Source organism: Notamacropus eugenii, chromosome 2, assembly GCF_028372415.1.
Source record: "Notamacropus eugenii isolate mMacEug1 chromosome 2, mMacEug1.pri_v2, whole genome shotgun sequence".
Classification (NCBI taxonomy): domain Eukaryota; kingdom Metazoa; phylum Chordata; class Mammalia; order Diprotodontia; family Macropodidae; genus Notamacropus; species Notamacropus eugenii.
Window position 1 is genome coordinate 511,679,151 of NC_092873.1, and position 22,581 is coordinate 511,701,731.

The 22,581-nt window shown below is 45.9% G+C and overlaps 1 protein-coding gene across 3 annotated transcripts in view; it reads right to left on the reverse strand.

Moving 5' to 3' along the window:
- The window catches only part of EPS15 (epidermal growth factor receptor pathway substrate 15), a 129,110-nt gene that overhangs the window by 30,755 nt on the left and 75,774 nt on the right, over positions 1–22,581 (reverse strand). For all 3 annotated transcript variants that reach the window (XM_072649424.1, XM_072649426.1, XM_072649425.1), the window contains 3 exons: positions 21,205–21,361; positions 15,773–15,858; positions 410–482 (listed from right to left, as the gene is read on the reverse strand). In XM_072649424.1, coding sequence (XP_072505525.1) covers positions 410–482; positions 15,773–15,858; positions 21,205–21,361 — 316 coding nt within the window. The remainder of the gene's footprint in view (positions 1–409; positions 483–15,772; positions 15,859–21,204; positions 21,362–22,581) is intronic.

Here is a 22,581-nt window from a genome sequence, read left to right on the forward strand (position 1 = left end):
TTCCTTACATGATGGAGACAGCTTGAAAAGCAGCAGCCTTTCAAAATATTGTCTTGGGGGCAGGGTGGGGGAGGACAGGATCTCACACCCATCAATTTCTCCTGGAGAAGAAGGCAGGAGGCTGCTCTGAGCCTCCATCAATCTGTTGAATTTGCACCACACACAGCACAAAGCCTCTCATGAATGACATACCTTTACCAGGGGCAGAAGGAGCAAATCTCATACATACTTTCCAACACTAATGCCACCTTTCAGACCAGGACACAGACCCCCAAACGACCATTTAGTCAGAGAAGCTGGCAGGTTGTATTTAACACTATTTGTTGGTCAAATGCTCTTTCCCCCAGTGCCGCCCCACGCAGGAAGCTGATGTCTCAGCCAGCTCTGCTGTCACGCCCAGCACGCTTACCTGGACCTCGCTGGTCCTCTGTCTGACGTGCTCTTCTTTCTCCTTGAGATCCTGCTCCACGCTGTTCTTTTCCCTAGAAGACCAGCAAACAATGCAGGAATATCTGAGAACATCAGCCACAGCTGGGATGGCCATCCACCCTCCAAATCCAGAATCGCCTTTCAAATACATGGTTAGTGATACATTAAATCTGAAAAGGAAGGGCAGATTTTCTACCCTCCTCTATTAAGGAATTGGAAAGCTACATCAACCAGGTTTTGTAAAATAGTTGGTTCTCTAAAATGTGGTTAAATGGAAAGAGAAAAGATTAAAAAAAAAGGAAGCAGAAAAAAGATAATCAATGAAATGCTCAGGCTTGGGTGACTTCACTGTTGCTATGGAACTCTTGTCTAATGAGAAATGCTGAGGAAGGAGAGGGCGGGGCTGCGTCAGCTCTGGGCACTTAACCCTGACAAACCCGGGAAGCAGCTGATGCCCAGCAGCTCAGGAAGAACACTGGCTCGTGCTCCTGCACCTTTAAAAGAGGCTTGTTTGCATGTGCTAATATTAGAAAACAGAAATTTTAGACTCAGATTCCAGGAGCTGTCTGCTCCATTCTATCAGGAATGATCACACTAAGCTATTAGCAAGAGGAAAAAGGAACGGAAGAATATGGGTTTTCATTGATAAAAAAAAACAAAACTCAGCAAACTGTTAGTCAACATTAAACCGAAAAATACTCACTGGGCAGCAGCAAACTTTTCAGCGTGGTGCTTCAGCTCCCTTTCTGACACACAGGTCACCCACTGACACTGAAAGCCCGGCTCACTAACTTGCCCCAGTTTCAGAAACAGGTTCTAAATGAACCCCACCTCGGACACAATACCACATTCAGTATCACAGTCAGTCCCAGCCCGGTCAAAGGCTTAACTTCCCTCCTGTGCTGAGGAAGATAACCAGGTCCTGCCTTTTGAAGAGACCAACTTTGGGTGGCTTCCACAACCCTCCAGACTGCCCAACCAAAAGAAGTGAAAAACCAGACTTGCTTCTGCCCTGGAGCTAAGGCTGCAGAATAAGCACGCACCTGATACCATTTTGGATCAGGAAGGACAGTAGCAGGATGGAATTTAAACGATGCTGGTGATGGGGGTTGCAGGTTTCCCCTCAAAACTGGATGAGAGTTCCATTTAATAACTGTCTGTCTGTGCCCTGCTGACTCTTCTTGTGTTACTGAACACATTATGAACTCCAATCTGAAGATGGACCCAATCACACTACTCCAAACTGGAGTGTGTCAAAGGGATGAAAGGGTTAAGAGACCATAGCCTGGCTAATACACTTTCGTTACTTTCTGTCCTTGAATTTTATGCTGAGCTAAGAAATAACCAACAATTCTGAGCAGATAGACCAGTGCACACAAGACCACTAAAAACCAGCCCCTGAATAAAGCTTTCTGTCCAGTACTCCTCTGCTCACTCCGAGATAGCCAAGGTTCCCACTAACCATTCATCATAAGGCTGGAGCAATTTTAAACAGTCCCTCACCACTTGCATAATTACTGCAGCAGCTTTCTCCCATCCCTCAATCCATTCATCGTGCACAAATCACCCCAGGGCCTTTCTCCAACCCCCACCAACACTGTACTAACATACGAAAAATTTTACATAGGAAAAGCTCCCACAAATTCTAGCGGTCACTGAGAAATCTTCATCTCATTCCTGATTTGAAAAGGCAAGTATTTTCAATCCTGGTGTGATACATCCAGAGCAGTCACATGGAAACCCTTCCCTCCCCACCCCGCCAAACCCTAAGAGGCATCCCTCCATGTGAGGTCAGCATTGATTCAGCTCAATATTCCTGCTGACAGGTGAGGATGAAGGGGGGAAACACTGCAAGACAGGCATCATAGATCAGTCTCTCATTCTTCCTGAAGCTCCCAGAGAGATGTGCACCCCCCCAGATCACACCTACCACCAGCAACAAAGACCAGGAAGGGAAATCAGGGAGGTCACATGAAGGAGATTCGATCAAATGATGGATTTCCATGTTGGGGGGAGGGCAGTGAATGCCTTGCAGGGCTCCGGGGCCTATGTGGCTTCCCTGAGGTACAAGATGATCTAATTTAAAAGACTCCAACTGGTCCTTTTTCAGAAGGCTTTATTATGACCCAAAGGCCATCAGCAGTCTCAGCCCATCCCCCTCAAGTCCCCTGCATTCAAGGCGTCTCCTTCCCAATAATCCCAAGAGAATGTAAGGTCCCTAAGGGGAGGACTGCTTTGTTCTTTCTGTCTGTCCGTCTGTCCAACACCCAGCACTACATGCCTGGCACACAGGCAGCCATAAATACGTGACCACTGAATTAAACAAATGTTTAATTCTTATACCCACCAACTGAATAAAATATTTAAGACACAAAATTACCAAGTGAACTCTAAGCATCTCTGTACTGTTTGATGATGACAGTGTCAGTGCTAAAGGGCCCTTAGGACCACGTACCTGGTGGGAGACAGAAAAGATCTTAGAGATCATCCAGATGGGAAACTAAGGTGCCGAGATAATTATGTCCAATGAGATCTTGTACCTGGGAAGGGGAAAGAGGCTGACAAACCTCTGGGGGCTCCTGCCCTGCGTCTCCAGGCAGATGAGGAAACTGAGGCCTAGATGCCCAAGTCCAGTCAAGTCACCAGAAATAGTTTCCTGCCATGTACAGATCCAGCCTACATCATGACAGAGAAGACTGGAGAAGACATGCAAGGGTCAGGCAAAGGCACAATCCAACCCCTGTGCCTGATAATTGGAGTCCCTGGCTTTTAGCTATACCTTACCTTTCCAGGCTCATCTCCTACAAAGCCTGCCCTCCACCACCAACCAACCCACTGCCTTCTGTAGAATCACACTTTCCCACCTCAGTGCCTTTGTGCACACTGGTCCAACTGCCTGGATCACTAGCCTCCTCTGCTGACGTCCTATTCTTCCTGTCCTAAGGCTTCGTTCTCCTTCTCTCTTTAGACATCCTGACCAACTTTGTGTGCGTGTTGTTTCTGCACATGCCTTTCAGGCATTATTCTAGTCATGTGGGTATCTGTCACAAATTCTACAGGGGCAAGTCTACGTCTCCATTCTGAACCTCCCCCAGAGCCTGACATGGTGTTCTGGACAGTGGAATAGCTTAATGAATGCCTCCTGCTTGGATATTAATTTCTTTTACAAGTTATGGCAATACTGTGAGAGACAGCAGGGGAGATATCTGAACTTAAGGAATCACGGCTAAAAATAACACTTCAGCATGTCCTAGCACTGAGGTCCTTCTCAATTTATGCACGAGATAGATTCCTGCAAACCTTATCCTAGAAATCAAATTCTAAGATCAAAGCATTTTCCCACTGACTTCCCCTCTAATTTCTGATTGTTCTGCAAATAGCACTGACCCTCTGGGCACCCAGTAGACTCTTTCCTGGAGCTCTCCTTCTTTCTGCCCTCTTCCCAGAGTTAATAGTACACAAAAACATCCAACTTACAGGCACGAAGGATGTTTACCATTTAAAGGGAGACTGAATTGGCTCAAAAAACAGATAATCCCTTTGTCATTTACAGTAAAGTCAGTCATACTCTTTGTAAACAGTTACGTGCTTTGAACAAAACCAGGATATGGTATTGATTCATTGGGGCCAAACGTTTCCTTTTTTAATCTAAGAAGGTAGAAAAGTCTCCTATGGTGAAGCTTATCTTCTACATAATATGAAATTGCCCCAAACAGGTTTTTCTGAGTCATGAATTTTAAAAATGATTCTTTTTATAAGACATTTATGCCACCACTGCCGCCATCACCACCGTCATCCTGTCTGTCCCCATGGAAGCCCCTGCGAGCATGACAAGGGGCCTAAGAGATCCAATTCTAATTCACTGTGGCCATCCTGGGAGCTTTGAGTCTGGCAATGAGTCACTAGAAGAGCCTCCGTCCACTGTAGATAGTTACACTCCCAAGGCAGGAGGGATAGCTTGGCATGGTGTAAAGAGCACTAGATTTGCAGTGATGTGAGCAGACCTCCTATGTGCCAAGGTCTATGCTAGGAAGTGTCAGATACCCAACCCAAACCATTCCTGCCACCAGAAAACTTACATGGGATGGGGGAGTAGGGAGGCATACAATTGATATACTGATGAATAGAAGGGAAGCAACTAATTAGCAGACTACTGTTATAGTCCGAGTAAGAGGGGATGAATATAAGAAAAAGCATTTGCTAAGGGTTAAGGTCGAGTGCAGGGCTAAGAGCTGGGGGGTCAGTCTCTGCTCTCAGAGAGCTCACACTCATCTAGGAGTTCAGCTGGCAAAGCCCAGCATGCTTAGAGCACCCCAGCAGGGAAGAAGACAGTGCCCAGGGGTCTGCTGCGTATCCTGGCAGGGCAGATGGTAAGGCCTGAAAGTGTTCCATCACATCAAAGACTTAGAGTAGAAAGAGTGTGCATTTATTAAGTGCTTACTGTGTGCCAGGTTCCATACTAAGCTTAACTCAACGCTTTGGTTTTTGCAAATAAAAGTCTGCTAGATAATTCCTATTCTTAAAGAATTTACATTATAGTGGGGAAGACAACATTCACATAAGAAGTAAGGTAAGGGTGGACCATACTCAGGGGCAAGTCTGTTAGTAAAGAGGTAAGAGAGAAAATCCAGTAGTGTTAGGAGAGTTGGCAATTCTCCAACACAACCAAGTGGCATAAAGGGAACTAAGAGGGATGAAGGAAGGGCAAGAGACATGGGCTTCTGAGCTGGCCATTCTTGAGGGAGAAGTGGACAAAACAGAAAAGGAAGAGTGGACATTCACTACCACTGGCTGCCGATCCCATGGGAGTTTGGGCTGCCAAGCTGGGAATCTTCAAGAGAGGAGCAAAGCAAGTAATAAGAGAGGGAACCAGAGAAGACACCATGTGAGAGTGGTTAGACGGTGATTAACGTGATGTGAAAACAGAATAGACAAGACTTGGGAATTATATGGTTTAAGGTTGAAGGAAAAGGAAGAGTCAGGAATGGATCCAACATGGGACACTGAAAAGGGATATCTAGCAAGATAGTGATGCAATACAATTTAAGAAGAGATTAAAGCTAGATACATAAATTTGGGAGTCATTTACATGGAGATAATTGAATCCATAGGAAACAAAGAAGATGACAGAAAAGTGTAAAGAAAAAATTATGGGGGTTGCCTACACTGAGGGGATGGAAAATGGATGATGATCTAGCAAAAGAGTTTGAAAAGACCTAGTCAGGTAGACAGAGACCCAGAAGACAGTTCTGTTGTGGAAAGCAAGAGAAGAGAAAATCATCTGGGAGGAGGGATGGCCAACAGTGTCCAACAAAGTACAGAGGCCAAAAAGGACAAGAGGCCATTAGAGCAAGCAGTCAGGAGATCACTGATAATCATGGAGAACAGTTTCACTCAAGCAGTGAGCGGGTGAGGGGGTTTTATTGCTGCTGGGTTCTTTTTTTAGCTAGTGATGCCATCTCTCAATGTCTTGCCAAAATACTAACCCAAAAAGAAAGCAGAAGGGCACATGGCACATGTTCTCTAGGCCCTTTTACATATTAGTGTTTTCCCTTTGACTATGAACATGCAAATCTCCAAGAAGAGTTGACACTGTGGATATCATGGGTTTAGCAGAGAATGCTCCATAAATATGACCATGGCAAGGCTGGATGGGTCTCTAATGTCACTCAACATATTGTAGGCAAACAGGCTAAAGCAAGATTCCAGCCAAGAGAACGAACATGCACATTAAACACTCAAAGAACAGAGATGCCATCTACATCTGAGGTAAATTCAAATGAAAGGTTAGCCTGCACCGCCCAGAAAAATACATTTTGTGAAGACCAATGGCAAGGAGCCTGAGCTGTGCAGTCAACATCCTATCAATGCAAGACATAAAATTACTGTAAAAATAAAGAATGAGGATTTCTGGTTGGGGGTGGGGGATGGAGTGTGAGAGGATGAAGACTGGGAGCAGGACAAAAAGGAGGGGAGGTCTAGAATAATGATGTCAGGGCACTGCTAGTCAGTGAGATCTGGGATGACCAGACAACAATGCAGAACTTGTAGCCAGAAAGACACAGGTCCACCTCCCACTGCCTCTGATGATTAACAGGGGATGACCAACGATTGAGCCACTTTACATCTCCAAGGCTCTGCTTTCTCATCTGCACAAAGGGTATCACAAATGCCTTTGGTAATGATGTCTTGTGAGGCTCAGGCCCATCAAATCTTAATGCATTAGGGTAAACAGCAGCTACTTCCTTCTCACCTTCTTCCACAAGTGTCTGAGAGAAATGGTCCTAAACAAGCTGCCATTCCATTATTCTTATAAATTAAATGCTCTAAGCACATGAAAACTCTTTTCTGCAGTTGATTGTAGGATGGCAGCTAGGTGGTACTATGGATGGACTGTAGCACTTAAGAGTAAGAAAGACTGGTCTCCCTGAGTACAAATCCAGCCTCAGACACAAGCTGGGTGACCCTGGGCAAGCCACTTCACTCTGTTTGTCTCAGTTTCCTCATCTGTCAAATGAGTTGAAGAAGGAAACTGCAAACCATTCCACTATCTTTGCCAAGAAAACACCAAATGACTGAAATGATTCGTCAGCAACAGCGAGGATGAGGAAGAGGATGAGCCTTTGCAGGCTCACAGAACAAGTCCAGGGGCAAACAAGGCTACAGGATGACATGGGCTTTATCCAGCTGCCACAGCATTTGGATCTCTGAGGTCCAGTCTCTATTCTGGAAGCCTGTCACTCTTTGCTGCTTGGGTATAATGAATAAATATTTAGATAGCATCTTTTAAAAATTTCCTCTTAAGTTTTCATGGATCATCATTATATCTAGTAAGCTGAAGACTGCCCTCAGCATACACAGTTCCTGCTATTTCCTTTCATCGTCTGCACTGAGCACTAAATGCAGTGTCCTTAAGGATAATCCTTTTGTGATTTCTGGTGATGACGACCACGTTCTGAATCGTCGCCCTGCTCCCACCTACACATCTGCAGGGCTCGTCCATTGGCTCATGCAGACTTCACTCACAAAGGGCTCTTTGGTTCCATTCTTGAACTCTGGACATTTCGTCGTCTCCATCCAGAGGTGAACCACCTTCCATTATAGTGGACAAATTCAGTGCTTAGCTCAGTACCTAACACATAGTAGGTATCTGATCAAAAAATGCCTCATCAGTTGATCTAACAGTGTGTGTCTGTTATCAGTCTTTACTATTTCTTAGTGAAATGTCATCTACTTATTCCAAAGGTATTTCTGCAGGTTTTTGACGTGCTTATCTTGTGCCCTAAACTAAAAGAGATCTGCTAATCTTCTTCTATCTGGTGAGGAAGTGTTGATATTTCTATAGCTGCCGTAGGGTAACTGAACCTGGGTTTTTCTGTTATGATCTACTTTATAGTTTCTAGAAGGAGACCATAACAGAAAAATTCATACAATATTAATGAAGCAGGGCACTGTGTGTAGGTGACTTGCTTTAAACATATTCTTCCTATTCAGCTTTGAGTATAAGTCTTTCAACATATTCAGCTACAGCTTTATAATAATTAATAATAATTATGATTATTGTTGCTGGAGGATGTATAGGTCTGGGCATGTTTGTAGGCAGCAGAATGAGGAAAAAGGAACAAATAAGGTAAGTAGAGTCAGAAGAGAACTGGGCTCTGGAGTCAGAGAACCTGGGTTCAAACACCACCTTTGTGGTTTGGCCCTTTCCGGCTCCAGCTCCATGACCCTATAATCCCACAATAAAGAGAGGAAGGGGAAAGAATGGGATCAAGGTCCTAAGTAGAGAGGGTCGATCTGGACAAGAAAGGTCAGCTCTTTCAGTGAGGGAGAGAGAAGTGGTAAGCCTTGATTTTCTCAGTAAAAGTAGGAGGTGAGCCCAGTCTGAGGGGCAGGGGGACTGAAGCTGTCTTGCAAACTAAATAAAAACATGGCTGTCCGTGACAAGTGCAGACAATCTGAGACTATCAGAGATCCTTCTGCACAGGAGGCACAGAGAGATTCTCCTCAGGCCTGCTCCTCTCTGCCTCTTGGCTTCCCACTAGTCTCAGCAAGAGGTCTTTGCAGTCCTCCTTCATCTTAGTGATTTTCTGAGATTATTTCCAATTATCCTGTCAATATCTAACTTATTCCTACCTGTCTGCATGCTGTCTCCACCATTAGGATGTGAGCTCCTGGAGGGCAGGGTTTATGTTTGACATTTCTTTGTATCCCAAGCACTTAGCAGAGGGCCTGGCATATAGTAGGTGCTTAATAAATGCTTGCTGCCTTGATTTGCACAAGTCCACACAGTAAGTCAGTGACAGAAGCTGGTCTCAGAACCCCAGTATTATGGCCTCCAGTTCTGGGCCCTTTCACCCAATACACTCACTCGTCCTCTTTCTCAGAGAAACAAATTCCAGGGAACTTGTTCCATTTCTTCGCCACCAAAGCACTTAAAATTGTGGTTATGAAACATACTGGCTTCTTCTCAGAAGGCCCACGTGTCCAGAGCCTCAGAACCGTGCACACTGGCAGAGTTTAAATGTCTTTCTTTGCTACAAGGAAGGTTTCAATTGTGAGTGGGAGGATTCAGGAGAAATGACAGCGGGGGAAGGCAGCAAGAAATAATGACAAAATCTCAAACCAAATGCAGTTTTTTGGTTTCCTTTTCTTTTCTTCCCCCCAAAAACTTAGACATTTATAAATGCTTCATATGTCCAAGTTCTTGGAGGCTACTCTCTTCCCATAGGCAATGTATGAATGTTGATAACTTGTCAATCTAAAGAATCAACCAAACCAGGTGGACTCCTTCAAACTCAGTATGGCAAAAATAAGATTCATCTGAGATGCCATCAATGGCTTAGTCTGAGGAAGAGATGCCAATAAGTAGAGAAAAATCAAACCAGCCCCAGAGGGTTAGTTCCTACCAGACCTCTGCCGAGAATGCCTGAGCAACAGTCCACTTAAGGTTAAGGCTTTGCTTCTCAACGGATTACTTTGGGTTCCTTTAGGGTAGGTGCTGACCTGCATTGGAGGGGAAGTTTCTTCCTAAGAGCTCCCTAAACAAATGAAGTCACAAGAACAGGTTTTTTTTTAAAAAATCCCTACTGTGTTTCTGCTAACTATGAGGCAGCAATGGTGGCCTCCTGGTACTGGCACCCCAGTTATTACCAATGACCCAGTGAAATTCACCTGCAGGCCATCCAAAGAAGCTGAGAAAGAAAATAAGGAACAAGTGACAGCGCCCAGAATTCCAAAGCTGGCTCTGGTCCCTTCTGCTGGGGAGGAATGTGATGATGTGACATGACCTCTCAGGACCATGTTAGAGCCTGACCTCTCACAGACACCAACCAGCCTGTCTAAAGCAAGAGTGGACCTGGCTGCCAGCTAACCCTGAGTCATGGAAGGAAATGCCGCATGTCAGGATCCATCCTGATACAGGCACAGACCCTGGAAATGCTCATGCTAGTAAAGAAACAACTCTCATCTACCACTCCTTAAGTCTCTTGGACTAACTTAAGTTACCTGACTAATACAAAACAATCATTAAGGAACAATTCTCTGCCAACCCCCTCCCCCATTACATCCACACAAAAATAAAGCTTTGCTAAACATTGAGGGTAGATGAACTGCCAACCCTGACAGACTTGTGTCATATCACGTTCATTTAAGACAAGTTTAACAAAGGATTATTTTAAACATATCAACCAAGGTGCTAAGGTGCCAAATAGCAAGCTCCTCACCAGAGTGACATGGCAATAAATACTCCAGAGTTAACCTATTACCTGAACAGAAAGTCTTCTTTCCTACACCTAATGCACACAGTCCACCACACAGGATGGGGTCTTCTTCATATCCTTCAGAACAGACAGAGAGGCAGAAGCCACAAGACTCCTTCTGGGACCCCTCCCTCCCCTCATTTACCACACACACAGATGCCCTCTGAGAGATCTCAGTGCCAGGGACATAGAGGGTACTGGATACTGAGTGAACTGGACCAAAGTCATCCTCTTCTTACACCATCTCCTCCTCCCCTGGACTTCTCTGCCTATCAAAGGATGCCTACATTCCCAGCTCCACAGACATAAAACCTCAGTCATGGCTGCAGGCTTAGAATCTTGGGTCTGGAAGACCTGGTGGAGCTCATACCCTTCCTCTAATACTTGTTACCATGGGATCAGGTCATATGATTTTGGTAAGGCTCCATTTCCTTCATGAAATTGATAAGCATTGTGCTAAGAACTGGGGAAACAAAGGCAAAAACCAAACAGTGCCTACTCTCAAGGAGTTCCCATTCTATGAGGGAGATGACAAGTACACACAGAAACATTCAGAATCAATATGAGGCATGCCAGGGAGGGATGGGGGATGGGCACTAGTAGGGGGTGGAAGCAGGAGAGAAAATGGAGAATTCCCAGAAGATTGACTTCACAGAGTTGTATGAGCCTCAAATGAGATCCCGTTTGTACAGGGACACAGAAGAACATTCAAGGGCTAGTGCACGGTGCCACAGGGCACAAAGACCTGGCTCCAAAGGCTACTTCCTGGCTAGCCAACCATCTGCCTGCCTTCCTCAACTATAAAATGGGGATTGTAACAGCACCAGCTTCCACGGGTTCTTAGGAGAATCAAATGAGGGGATATGTGTTCAGGACTCTGCAAACCTGAGAGTAATGTGTAAGATGTGTAATGTGTAAGACTATTTCGTGTCAGTTATAAGAATAATTCTTTTTTAATTTCTTCATTGATAAAATGGAGAGTCTACCTCTTCAAACTCCAGTGATGATTAACTCTGAAGTTTTCTGATTTTGGGGGAGGGGGAAATAAACCACATACAGAACAGAGAGATATTTCTTCCAGCACCCTATTTCTATCAAAAATGTGAAAGATTCACAGAATTTTAAAGTTGGAAGGACTTCAGGGGCCAGAGACCAATCCAGTCCCAAAAAGGAATTCCCACTGTAACATCTAGGTCAAGTGGTTAAGCAGTCCCTTCCTGAAGTACTCCAGGGAGGACTCAGAGCAGTAGGGCTCAGAGGAGGAAGGGACAGGAGAGCTCATCTACCTGGTCCAGATGAGCAAACAGGTGGCAGACACATAAAGGAACTTATCCAAGCTGACACAGACACCAGTGGCAGAACAAAGATTCACACTCAGAGGGTCATTACACTTGAAAAGGACGGGAAGCTCATGTGACCCAAGATATAAAAGGAACTGCTTCAAATTAGAGGACTGAGAGTCATTCCCTAACAGACAAATGTTGCTGAGGGATATACACAGGCTATTCACAACCATTGGAGGGGAAAAACCCAAAAAACAAATTACTGATAAGGACATGCACATTAGAGCAGCTTGGAGGTTCCACTTCAGACCTGTCAGTTCAGCAAAGAGGATGAAAGAGAATGACAAATGCTGGAGGGGCTCTGGGATGACAGGCACACTAACCTACTGCTGGCCCACCACTCTGGGAGCAAACTGAAACGGTACCTAACAAGTTACCACACTGACTCAGTGACATCACACTAGGCCTGTTCCCAGAGAGATCAAAGAAAGAGGGCCAAGATCCACTGGTACACAAGGGTTTATAGCAGGTCCTTTGCAGTAGCAAAAACTACAAACCAAGGGGGTGTCCACCTGTGGGGGAGGGGCTAAACAAACTGGCGGAAAAAGGAATGGAATGGCCTCATGTCATGGGGAATGATGACATGCTCAGCTTCAGGGGAGACCAGGAAGACCTGTGTGAATGGAGGCAAAGTGAACAGACCCACTGATACAATGATATTAGGTAGGAAAACCACTCTGAAAGACCTGAGAATTCTAATCAGAGCAGTGATAAAGCCCTTGACCAGAGGCCTGAGGACGAAACATGACACGCCTCCATAGAGATGAAGGATTTAAAATGTAGGATGAGACAGACATCCATTCTCAAGTATGGCCAACATGGGAATTGGTTGTGTTGGACGATGCATGTTTGTTACAAGGGTTTTGGTCTCTTAAAAAACTATTCAATTGGAGAGACAGTGGGAAGGAGAGAGAACTGCTTATAAATAATTAGTAAATTTTTCTGACAAAGAAAAGAACAGGGTGGAAAGCACCCATCCAGTCCAGCCCTGACCTGAAGCATGAACAAGATTCCTTTTCCAGCCTTTCCCAGAGGCCATTCCATAACTTCTACCTGAAGATGCCCAACAACAGGGAACTCCCCTCCTCCCCACATAGAGAGATCACCTTCCTTACGCTGAGTCTGCCACATCCCAGCCTTGGTATGGGGAGTCCTAAGCTTCACTCCCAACTCTGACATTTACTAGCTGGGATCATGTTCCTTCTGGGAACTTTAGCTTCCTCGTCTGCAAAATGGGGAACCTGTGGATGCCCCGTTTCACTGGGCAGTTGTGAGAAAATTGTCCTTTAAAGCCTGAAACTTCCTACTGGTAAGACTGCTGCCCTTTGGATCCAAGCAGAGGTGAGTCTGGTCCTTTCTCTAGGGTTAAAAAAAAAAAAAAAAGCAAATGCATTTAGCAGATATTCTATGCCAAGGGCTAGAGTGGGGAGGATGCTTGATTTATCAAAGGCAAAGTCTTAGAATCTGTGGTCCTGTCATGGGGATCAGAATGCACAAATACAGCTAAAAATATACCCAAGCACACGAGATGAGAACAAGAGGTTCATGCAGAGAGGATTATGAGGCCTGAGGTCGGGGGTGGGAGAGAGGGAAGACCAGAAGGGGGCTACAGACAGGGGAGCCCTGGAAAAGCTGCCTCATGGAGAAGGTCCCCATTGGCTGCGACTCTAAGGACAGGAGGAGGACTTCGGTTTAAATTCGATGGATATGCTTGATCAGACTGACATGCTAGGCTGTGAGCAAAGCACAGGCCTGGAACATGATAGGTCTTACCATATTTAAGAGTGACCTTTGCCAGACTTCAAGCTAATGACTGCCCCAGTTTCCAACTACTAAAAATCAGCTTCCCTGCTATCAAGACAGCTCTCTTATCAGCAACTCAGGGGAGGGAGGAAAAGGAGGAAGGAAGAAGGGGGGATGCAGAGGAAGGAGGGAGGGAGAAGGTAGAAAAGCAGAGAGAGAAGAAAGGAGGAGGGAGAAGGGGAGGATGCAGGGAAGGAAGAGAGGAAGAGAAAGGCTGAGTCACTGGGCACAGCTTCTGAGCAGAGAGAACCATCATTCACTGGAATGAAAAACAGTTTGCATCAAACACGTTAGACAGAGGCCAGCAGCGACACCACTGGGCCCTAACACAAGCACTCCTAACAGTGAACTGAGCTGGATCAGCCTGACTTGTCAGGGGAAGAGAAGCCTGCTGATGACATAAATGAAGGGGACAGGTGATGGGAATAAGAATAAATGAGAACAATCAGAAACACAAAAGCTCAGTGAAAATATTTCCCTTCATGTCAAGTCATAGAATCAAAGCCTCCAAATTCTCAAAGGGGATTTTCCAGAAAATTAAATTCACTTGAGAGTCGAGTCACAGACATCAATCGTCCACCCCTGCCTGTCCTCTGCCTGCTGCCGGACAGCACTGGGAGATTTTGCCACAGCTGGTCACTAGAGCTGTGGCAGGGGAACATGGGAAGGTGGGATGCTGGTGAGAGGATTCGAGGGAGACCACAGACAGGACGTTAACTGTCTCCCAACTGGGACAAGTCATTTTACTGCTCCTTAGAAATCTCAGCTTCAGAAAAACTGACATAACTTGCCACACTGATCTCACCAGGGCCACTGAGGAACGCACTAGAGAAATGTGACCTTTTCAATACAGTAAACCACCTGTGGTTTCACAAAGGACAAAGCACAAACTAGACCTAGCTCAGTTTCAAGCCTAGGGCAGCCATCTTGCTATAAGAAGGGTCTACATTTATTGAAGCTACCATAGGATCACAGCAGGAAGTGACCCTACTAGATCACATAGATCAATCCTCTCATTTTACATACAGGGAAACCAAGTCCCATAAAAGAAAAGGATTTACCCATGATCACATATATGTTAAGGCTAGAATTGGAAAGCAAGGCTTGCCAACTCCTAATCCAGTGTCCTTTCCACTTTGCCATGCTGAGTGACAACAATCTATTGTTATATGTTTGTAAAAGATATAGAACAATAATTAAAATATTACCAATGACCTGTTTTCTTCTGGTGCTACAACTGCCATTAAAACTGCCACCAAGAAATCATTTATCAATAAAGGAAGTGAGTCAGCTTACAATGGGATTGCTTTCCCAGAAATAAGTGGTTTGGGGAGGAGACAGTATGTGAGGTGGGGAAGGTGACCCCTTGCCATCTAGGCCCAGCTAGAGGTCCCTGCTGTGGGTGATGGCGACAAAGACAGGCATGAACATGATCAGTAACAAGATGAAGGGCTTATCAGAGACCAGCCATGAATCTTCCCCTCCATTCGACACCAAACTCCTCACGAAACTGATCCACTGCATTCCACACGTAAGGACATGGGTCAACATCCACTTTAATGTCTGTAGTAACTGTTCCATAGAATCTCAGAGGCAGAAGGTGTGTCAGGTCCAACTGAGGCCTCATTGGAAAGTGCTCCACAGTATGGCAGACAAGGGAGCTGACAGTCTCTCTGTGAAGACCACCAGCCCCATGGGGAAAGCTCTCATTCCCTCGGGGTATCTCTCTACATCAAGCCCAAATCTCTCAGTCAGCCTGCAGATCTCTTCTATCCTCAGTTACATGGGGACTTGATCAATGGCTCAGACTGATCAACAACGAACATTTCCAAAGGAGCTAATTCCAGACTTCCCCAAAGAAGAGGTGCACTCAGGCAAATGAGACCAATGCGGGCCGGCCCAGTAACTGCTGACCTGAACAGAAGCATCCCAGGGGAGGCTGAGAGCAGGGAGGGAGAGCACAGCGCCTGGCGCATCATAGATGCTTAATAAATATTGATTCATTGACTGGATGACAACTTGGACGCAATGGGACCCCAGGTGCCCTTCTCCCCATCTCCATTTCCTCACTAAAAAGGGAAGCTAATGACATTTCTTCTGTCTTGTGCTGGGGGCAGGGGAGGTATTATCCTGAAGCTTTTCAATCTGAATCCATCTTCTTAAAATGTACTGAGACTGACCCGCGTCCGGCTAAGCCAAGCAAAGCCAAGTTTAAAAACAAGACAAGACTTGGAGCCCAAAGATGCCTGGTTTGGGAGCCCACTGGATCCACACCAACTGCACCACCCATCTTGAGGCAGGGATGATGCTGAGCACCTGGTTCCCCCACAGGGAGGTGAGAAATGGTCCCCGAGGGCCTGGACACTCCCAGGCCTTTAGTCAGCATCAGAAAAAGAAGAGAGAAGAAGGAAGCTTGCACTATCTTGTTCCACTTACCTTTGCAGATCCATTATTTCGTTGTTCAGGGAATCAAGTTCCTTAATAGCAGAAAAATCAGCCACTGGACTTGCACTTACAAAGCTCTAGAAACAGAACACACACATGCAGATTTATTGTCAGTTGTAAAATAAAACAACATCTATACAAGTAATACCAGAGGCAAACACAAGGTGCTGTTGTTATTAGGAGGGGGAGTAAACAAAATGAAGACAACTCTAAATCTACCGATTCTCTAGGCTGTGGCTTCCCAACTTTTGTATGTCACCAACCCCTTGGGTGGTCAGTCAGTCAGGGACCCATTCTTGGAATCATACTTTTAAATGCATCAAACAAAATCCATAGGTTTATATACAAGGGGAACCAATTCTTTGGAGCTGCAGTTCTCAAAATGTCAAAGGCGACCAGAGGGCAGGTGAAGAAGCCTTGCCCTAGGGAAAGTGGGTCGACTTTTGCTCTGTGGTGGCTTCCTTATATTAAAAAATAACTATTTTATAAAACAGAGGTTCTCCCCCATCCACAGACCCCACCCCACTTCCTCTAGTAAGTAGCAGTCACGTGATAAACCACTGCCACCCTCCTAAATCCCAACTGTGACCCCTTCGTTCTCAGATTCTTCCAGGGCAGTGCCTGTGAGTCTATCAGACTTTAATCTTGGCCATGGGGGTAGGGCAGTCACGCAAGCTCTGGAAGTTATAGAGAAGGTGCTGACCTGCACAAATGAAGGAAATTTCCTCACCTAGGAGGGCCCTATGCCAATGAAATCTGGATGTTTAAGGCCCAAAGATAAAGTTTGGGGGTTTTTTGGTCCAGAAGCTTTTAAAACTTGATATTAAGAGTGTGACTCCAAGAGAAGCCTTGCTGTCTATATTTGGAGGCATGTAAGTCTCCCAAGCTTTTCCATAAACGCAAGTCACATGACTCCTCCACTCAGAATCCTTTAGCAGCTCTGGAACTGCACCCCAAACTGCATCCTTAGTACTGAGGTGTCTGTTGCTGCCCAGCTTTCCTAGTCTTATCTACACCTGGAGTCCCTGTGGTCCCCAAACATGTCCTAAGATTTCCCCATCTCCGTGCCTTTGCTCACACTTTTCTGTATGCCTAGACTGGTATCCCTTCCCCTCTCTGCTGGTTCAATTATTATTCATCCTAAAATTCTGACTCAGCAGCTGCCTCCTTTATGAAGTCTTTCTGATCCCACCCCTGGAAGCTTCCCCCAGGCCTGTTTGCACCTCACTGATAATTTCTGACATAATGTTGTGTATAGATGTGTGTATCTTCCATCCCTACTAGACTATGTGTTCTTATGAGGAGAGAGTCCACATCTTCTCTAAACTGTGTATCTCCCCCAGAGCTAGCACCCCAATGCTCTGTCCCCACATTGGCTTCCGGCTGATGCCACATGGCCTTAAGGTGAGGCCAGCTCCGCTACACCTTGTGACTTAAACTTAAACCTTATCAGCTCCCTGGTCAAGCCAAAGTCCAGGGCTGGGAAGTCAGGGCTTTGACATCGACTAATTGTCAAAGAGCCATGAATCATTTCTGTCAAAGCCTCCAGGGCCTGGTACAAAGACCCTGCTACCTATGGTCCTGGTCTGTGTTAACAGCCTTCCTACTGTAAACAACAGCCCTCCCTCCTAGCAGCTGAAGTGAAGGGTAGATGTGGCTTCACACCAAGGAAGACTCACTCTAGCATGCCTGATACCCCTGTAGGGGAGAAATATTCAGAACTTGGGCTTGAAAATGAATTGCAGTGGACTCCTCAGATGTTTCCCCACTAAATCACAGAATCTTTGATTCTCAAAGTTGGATCATGTAGCCTAAGCCCATGTGAGAATCCTCTCTACAGCAATGCTGACAGGGACTTGTATCTTCAGTGACAAAGGAGGTCACTATCTCCCAAGGTACCCCAATCTACCACTGGGTCATTTCCTTGGGTAAGAGCAAGTAAAATCCTTCTCCCTGTAATTTGCAGTTCTTGGTGCTGGTTATAACTTCTGAAGTCACAGAGAGGAAATAAATAGACACAACTCCCATGAGATGTAGCCGGGAAATGATATGAGATCTATGAATGTAGATATATTTGAGCAAATGTGAGCCAGCTAACATCTCAGCATTCAGAAGAAGGGAGAAGGAGCAAGGGGATATTTTCTGTCTTTCAAATTATTTTTTCCCCATGCGGAACCACTTCAGTGTCTCCCACCAACTTCTCATGTAGGTCAAGTCAGGCAAAGAGGGCACCCTAGCCAGACTAGGGAAGGACATGCTATGCGGGAGAGCCTCAAAGGGGCCTGGCTGGGGGCACTATGGGACAAACTTCAGGCTTCAAAACAGAACCCCATAAACCAAAAAACAGTAAGTTTTCAAAAAGGCATAAAGTAAAGCTCTAACCTTGCAAGAGAGAGGAGAGTTAAGAAACTGAGAGTACAGGAAAGGTGCAAAGCAGAGGGCAGCAGAAGGGAGAAAAGGATCCAGACTAGAAAAAACACAAAAAGGAAAGCAAATGTCACAAAGAGGTTAGGCAATGCTGGAAAAAAGGGAGCATTTTTTTCAAATCAGAATATGAAGAGAAAACAGATATTCTCAAAAGACTTCAAATCAATGTAAAAATTAGCACAGATATTTTTAGGTTAGGAGATATAGTGCCTAAGTAAGCTAAAACAGGTAAAATTCCATTTTAACGTTGGCCAGCAAAGTTATTGCATGCCCATGGAACGTATAATGATACCATGATGATCAATCCAGTGAGCCGTTGCCCACGGCACAGCATTAGACTGGAGGATACAGTAGAGATCACCCCATATAAAACCCTAATTTTACCCAGGAGGAAACCATGGCCTCTACCCTCCAAGTGACTTGACCAAGGTCAGCCACCTACTAAGCTGCGTACCCAGGATTCAAATGCACACCATCTAAGATGGCTCCTTCCACTGAAAGGATGCTGGTCCAATCAATGGAAAGCACTTCCTAGTTGTGACCATCTCAGGGCCCCAGTTTCCTCTTTTGTAAAGTGAGGGTATTAGATTAACCACAAAATCTCTGCAACAGAAAGTTAGATGGGAGTTCAGTGGCCATCGGGTCCAAGCCCAACATGAAATGAATCGTCAGAACAACCTAGCTGACAAGTAGGTGTGCTGACCTCTGTGGGAAGACCCCCCAAGAAGGCAGCTCCTGAGTAAGCCCCCCTGCTTTGGGGAACCTGAATCAGACCCTGCAGAGTCACCCCCATTATATCCACCCTCTGGAGACAAGCCAGTCTGGTCTCTCTCTGTCGTGATGGCACTTCAGACACTGAAGACAGTGATCACGTCTCCTCTTCTAAGCTGAACATGGCCAGTTCCTCCAGACTATTGTTACACATCATGAACTCTGGGCCCTTCCCTGTGCTGTCTGCCCTGGTACGGACACTCCAACTTAAACCAGGGTGCCCAGAATGGAGTATGATGTTCCAGATGAAATCTGGGCAGGACAGAGCGCAGGGCAGCATCATATCTTTATTCTCAGAAACCTGGTCCCTTTGAATGAAGCCCAAGCTGACACATGCCCCTGGTGATTCCTACTGAGTGTGGGGCCCACAACAAATCTCAGATCTATTTCAGAAAAAAACCTTCATACTCAAATTCAGGTCTTTTACATTTAGCCCTATGGAATTTCATCTTGTGGGTTTCAGAACCATGCTCTAGCCTACCAAGATCCCTTCTGACACTCACTATCACCCAGTGTGCTGGCTATGCCCACCCCGAGCCCTAAACTCTCCTTCTGCCAATCTCGTGAATATATGATCTGTGATTCTCTCCAAGTCACTGACCAGAGTGCTCACTAGCCTGGGACTGCCAAGCCCAGTTCTCAGGGGTACCTGCCCAAAACTCATTCATCTTGGAGTCAGGCTACCTGACCAGTTCTGAATCCATTTAACTGTATTACCCTCTAGTCACCTCTCTCCATCATCTCTGCAAGAGAATATAACACTTTATCAAGAACTCTGCTACAAAACAGAGGCACCCCTCTTGGCTAGGTCAGTCAACAGGTTCCAAAAGGAAACTAGGAGAGTCTGGAAGGCCCTGCCCCCACAGAATCTGGACAAGATGGTCTCTACAGCTCCTGTCCCATCTCTTCAGTGACCTGCTCTGGCACTGCCCCAGAGCAAACCCCTGATCTACAGCTAGCATGCTCCCTTCCTGGGCCTTACTGATCCTTCTCCAGCCCTGGGGGCATTTCTCTCCACTCTCTGCAACCATTCAGCCATCCCCAGATGCAGTTACACTGGCAGGTCCTGAGGAAGGAGTCTGCTAATGAGATGATCTCCAAGGCCTCCCCCAGTGCTAAAGCCGTGACTCCGTATACCATGAGGCCTCCAAAGGAATGAATGGAAACTGTTTGGCTTTGTCGTTTGCTTTCCACTGCATCTGTATTTATGAGACAAGAGTGGGAGTGAGGGAAGAGAGATGGTGAGAGAAAGGCAACCCAAGATGCATACTGCAGGTGCCAAGGCCCTGGACAGACCACTCCGGGGAGGCATTAATGCAGATAAAGCAGCAGCAGGGACCATGTTCACAGCTTAGAAACTCCAAACCCCCGCTGCCCACAAAGTCACTAGGTTCTGTAAATAAACACTCTGCTCAGAGGCTTGCTTTGTCTGTAAATGAAGCCCCTCAACATGCTGTTCCAGGGAATATCCATTTAAAATGGTTTGGAAAAGATGCAATTTTGACATTCCACCAAGTTTGTTAAAATAGAATTTTTGCCTGTTTTGCTAAATAAGTGCGAAACAACGATAATTAATACTTAAAACACAGTTCTCACAATTCTCTAGACACTCTGTGCAGTAATCTAACAGCACCTGTTCTATTACAGAAATCTATGAGGAAGGGAATCAAAACAGGGAGCCTTTGTAGGCCTCCACAGGCTCAGGGACAGTGAGTGGCGTAACCTTAGCCAGAAAACAAATGGAGGAAGAAGACTAACTTGTGCAAGTCTTTTTATGATGCTATCAGAAGCCAAGGGCCAGCCAAAGTTATGCTCAGAAGGGTTTTCAGACTTCCTGAAAGAAGGTAAGGTACCAAGTGGCATGAGGGGGAGAGGCCAATGGAAATCTGGGAACTCACATGACCCACAAATGTCAGAGCCTGGGCTTTTCCATTCTCACCTGAAATGCATGGATGGCCATGGGGGAACCAGCAGTCTGAGGAACATGGAAAGGCCGGGTTGGCCTTTCTTTTACTCCAAGAGGAGAGATGAATGAATGCGGAAGCAGGCTTGCAGCATACAGACCAAGAGCTTGTGGCCAATGGATGTGTCCAGAGGCACCACTTAGAACCCAAGTTTGGAGACAGTGGGTCAGAGACAGGCTTACCGGCTCCAATGTCCAGCATTCCACTAACTTGGGGAAATTTCCTACAAAGGCAATTGGATCTGTGGAAGTGAATTCTTACCTTCTGCAAACTGGCCCTGTCTGACGGTGGGATCATCTCAGCAGAAAGAATCTGAGGAGGATCGACGCCCTTGGTTAACTTCTGATTAATGAAGTGAAAAGCCAGGGCAAACTGTTCGTTGGAAAGCTTCCCACAGCCCTTTATATCGCACAGTGACCTGTTAAAATAGAGAGAGGGAAAACAGCATTAGCTTCCCGAGAAGAAAACGCTGACAACTCAAGAGAAAAGTTCCTGTCCATCTCATCCTTCCACATCTCATCTATCCTCCTCCTGCTTCGTGGGGGCTGTGGCTGGGGGGTGTGGCAGACCATTCCTAGACTCCCTCCTAACCTCAGCCAACTACATCCTCCTGTTCCTTCAGAGGGAGCCCAGCTCCAGGCCCCCGTAATGCTAGGAAATATCTGACCTTTTGAACTGAAGGCCAGCTCTCCCAGGCTGCCCAGGGCTCTTCTCTGTCTCTGCCTCACTTAAAGGGACACTCCATGGCACCATCAGGTCCCTCTGCAGGACCACAACATACCCCTCATTCCTATGAGATGGATGCTGAGCTCCTCTAGCACCAGGGTTACACGTCTCTTTGCTTCCCAGCCTAACAGAGAAGGTGCTTGATAAATATTTGCTGAATTCATGTCCTTCAGTTGGACCATTATAATCTCTTCCATTCCAATCACACAGAAAAAGGCCTTTTCACACAGTCCATGCCTATTTTTTTTTAAAGGTAGCCTCACAATCCTGTGCCTTCCTCCTTGGATTCTTGCATGAAGCAAATAGCCCGTGGGACAGAGCCAAGATGGTGGAGTGAGAACAACTACTCACCTAAGTTCTAAGACAAACTTCTTCAGATACCTCTAAAAAGAGAATCTGAACGAATTTTAGAGTGGCAGAAAATAATAGGAGATAGAGTGTGGCAGATTTCCAACCCAGGACAGACTGGAAAGATGATAGGAAGGATCTGTTGCACGAGACTGGAGGAACACACAGCACACAAGCTGTACTAGTGCAGACCCCACCACAGCAAAGCCAAGCAGGAAGCCCCAGGCTATCTGAAGCAGAGGCAGCACTGTGGAATCTCAAACATATCAGCCCAAGATAGGAGTCCAGGGGAACTAAGCGAGAGAGAGCCACAGAAAATCTGGTAACTGCAACAACCACTCCTGAGACTATCAGCCCACAGATTAAATGTCTGTAAGACACCTATTTGAACTTCCAGGAGCCAAGATGGCAGAGTGATCAGTAAATGCTCTACCCCTCCCCTTGTTGACCTTGAAAAACTCAGAGAATATTTCCCCAGGAAAAATCCTGGAATAGTAGGATTAGCTGAAGGGGCAAAGAGTCTCAGTCCATGAGGCTAGGAAAATCACAAAGGGGGTCCCTCTT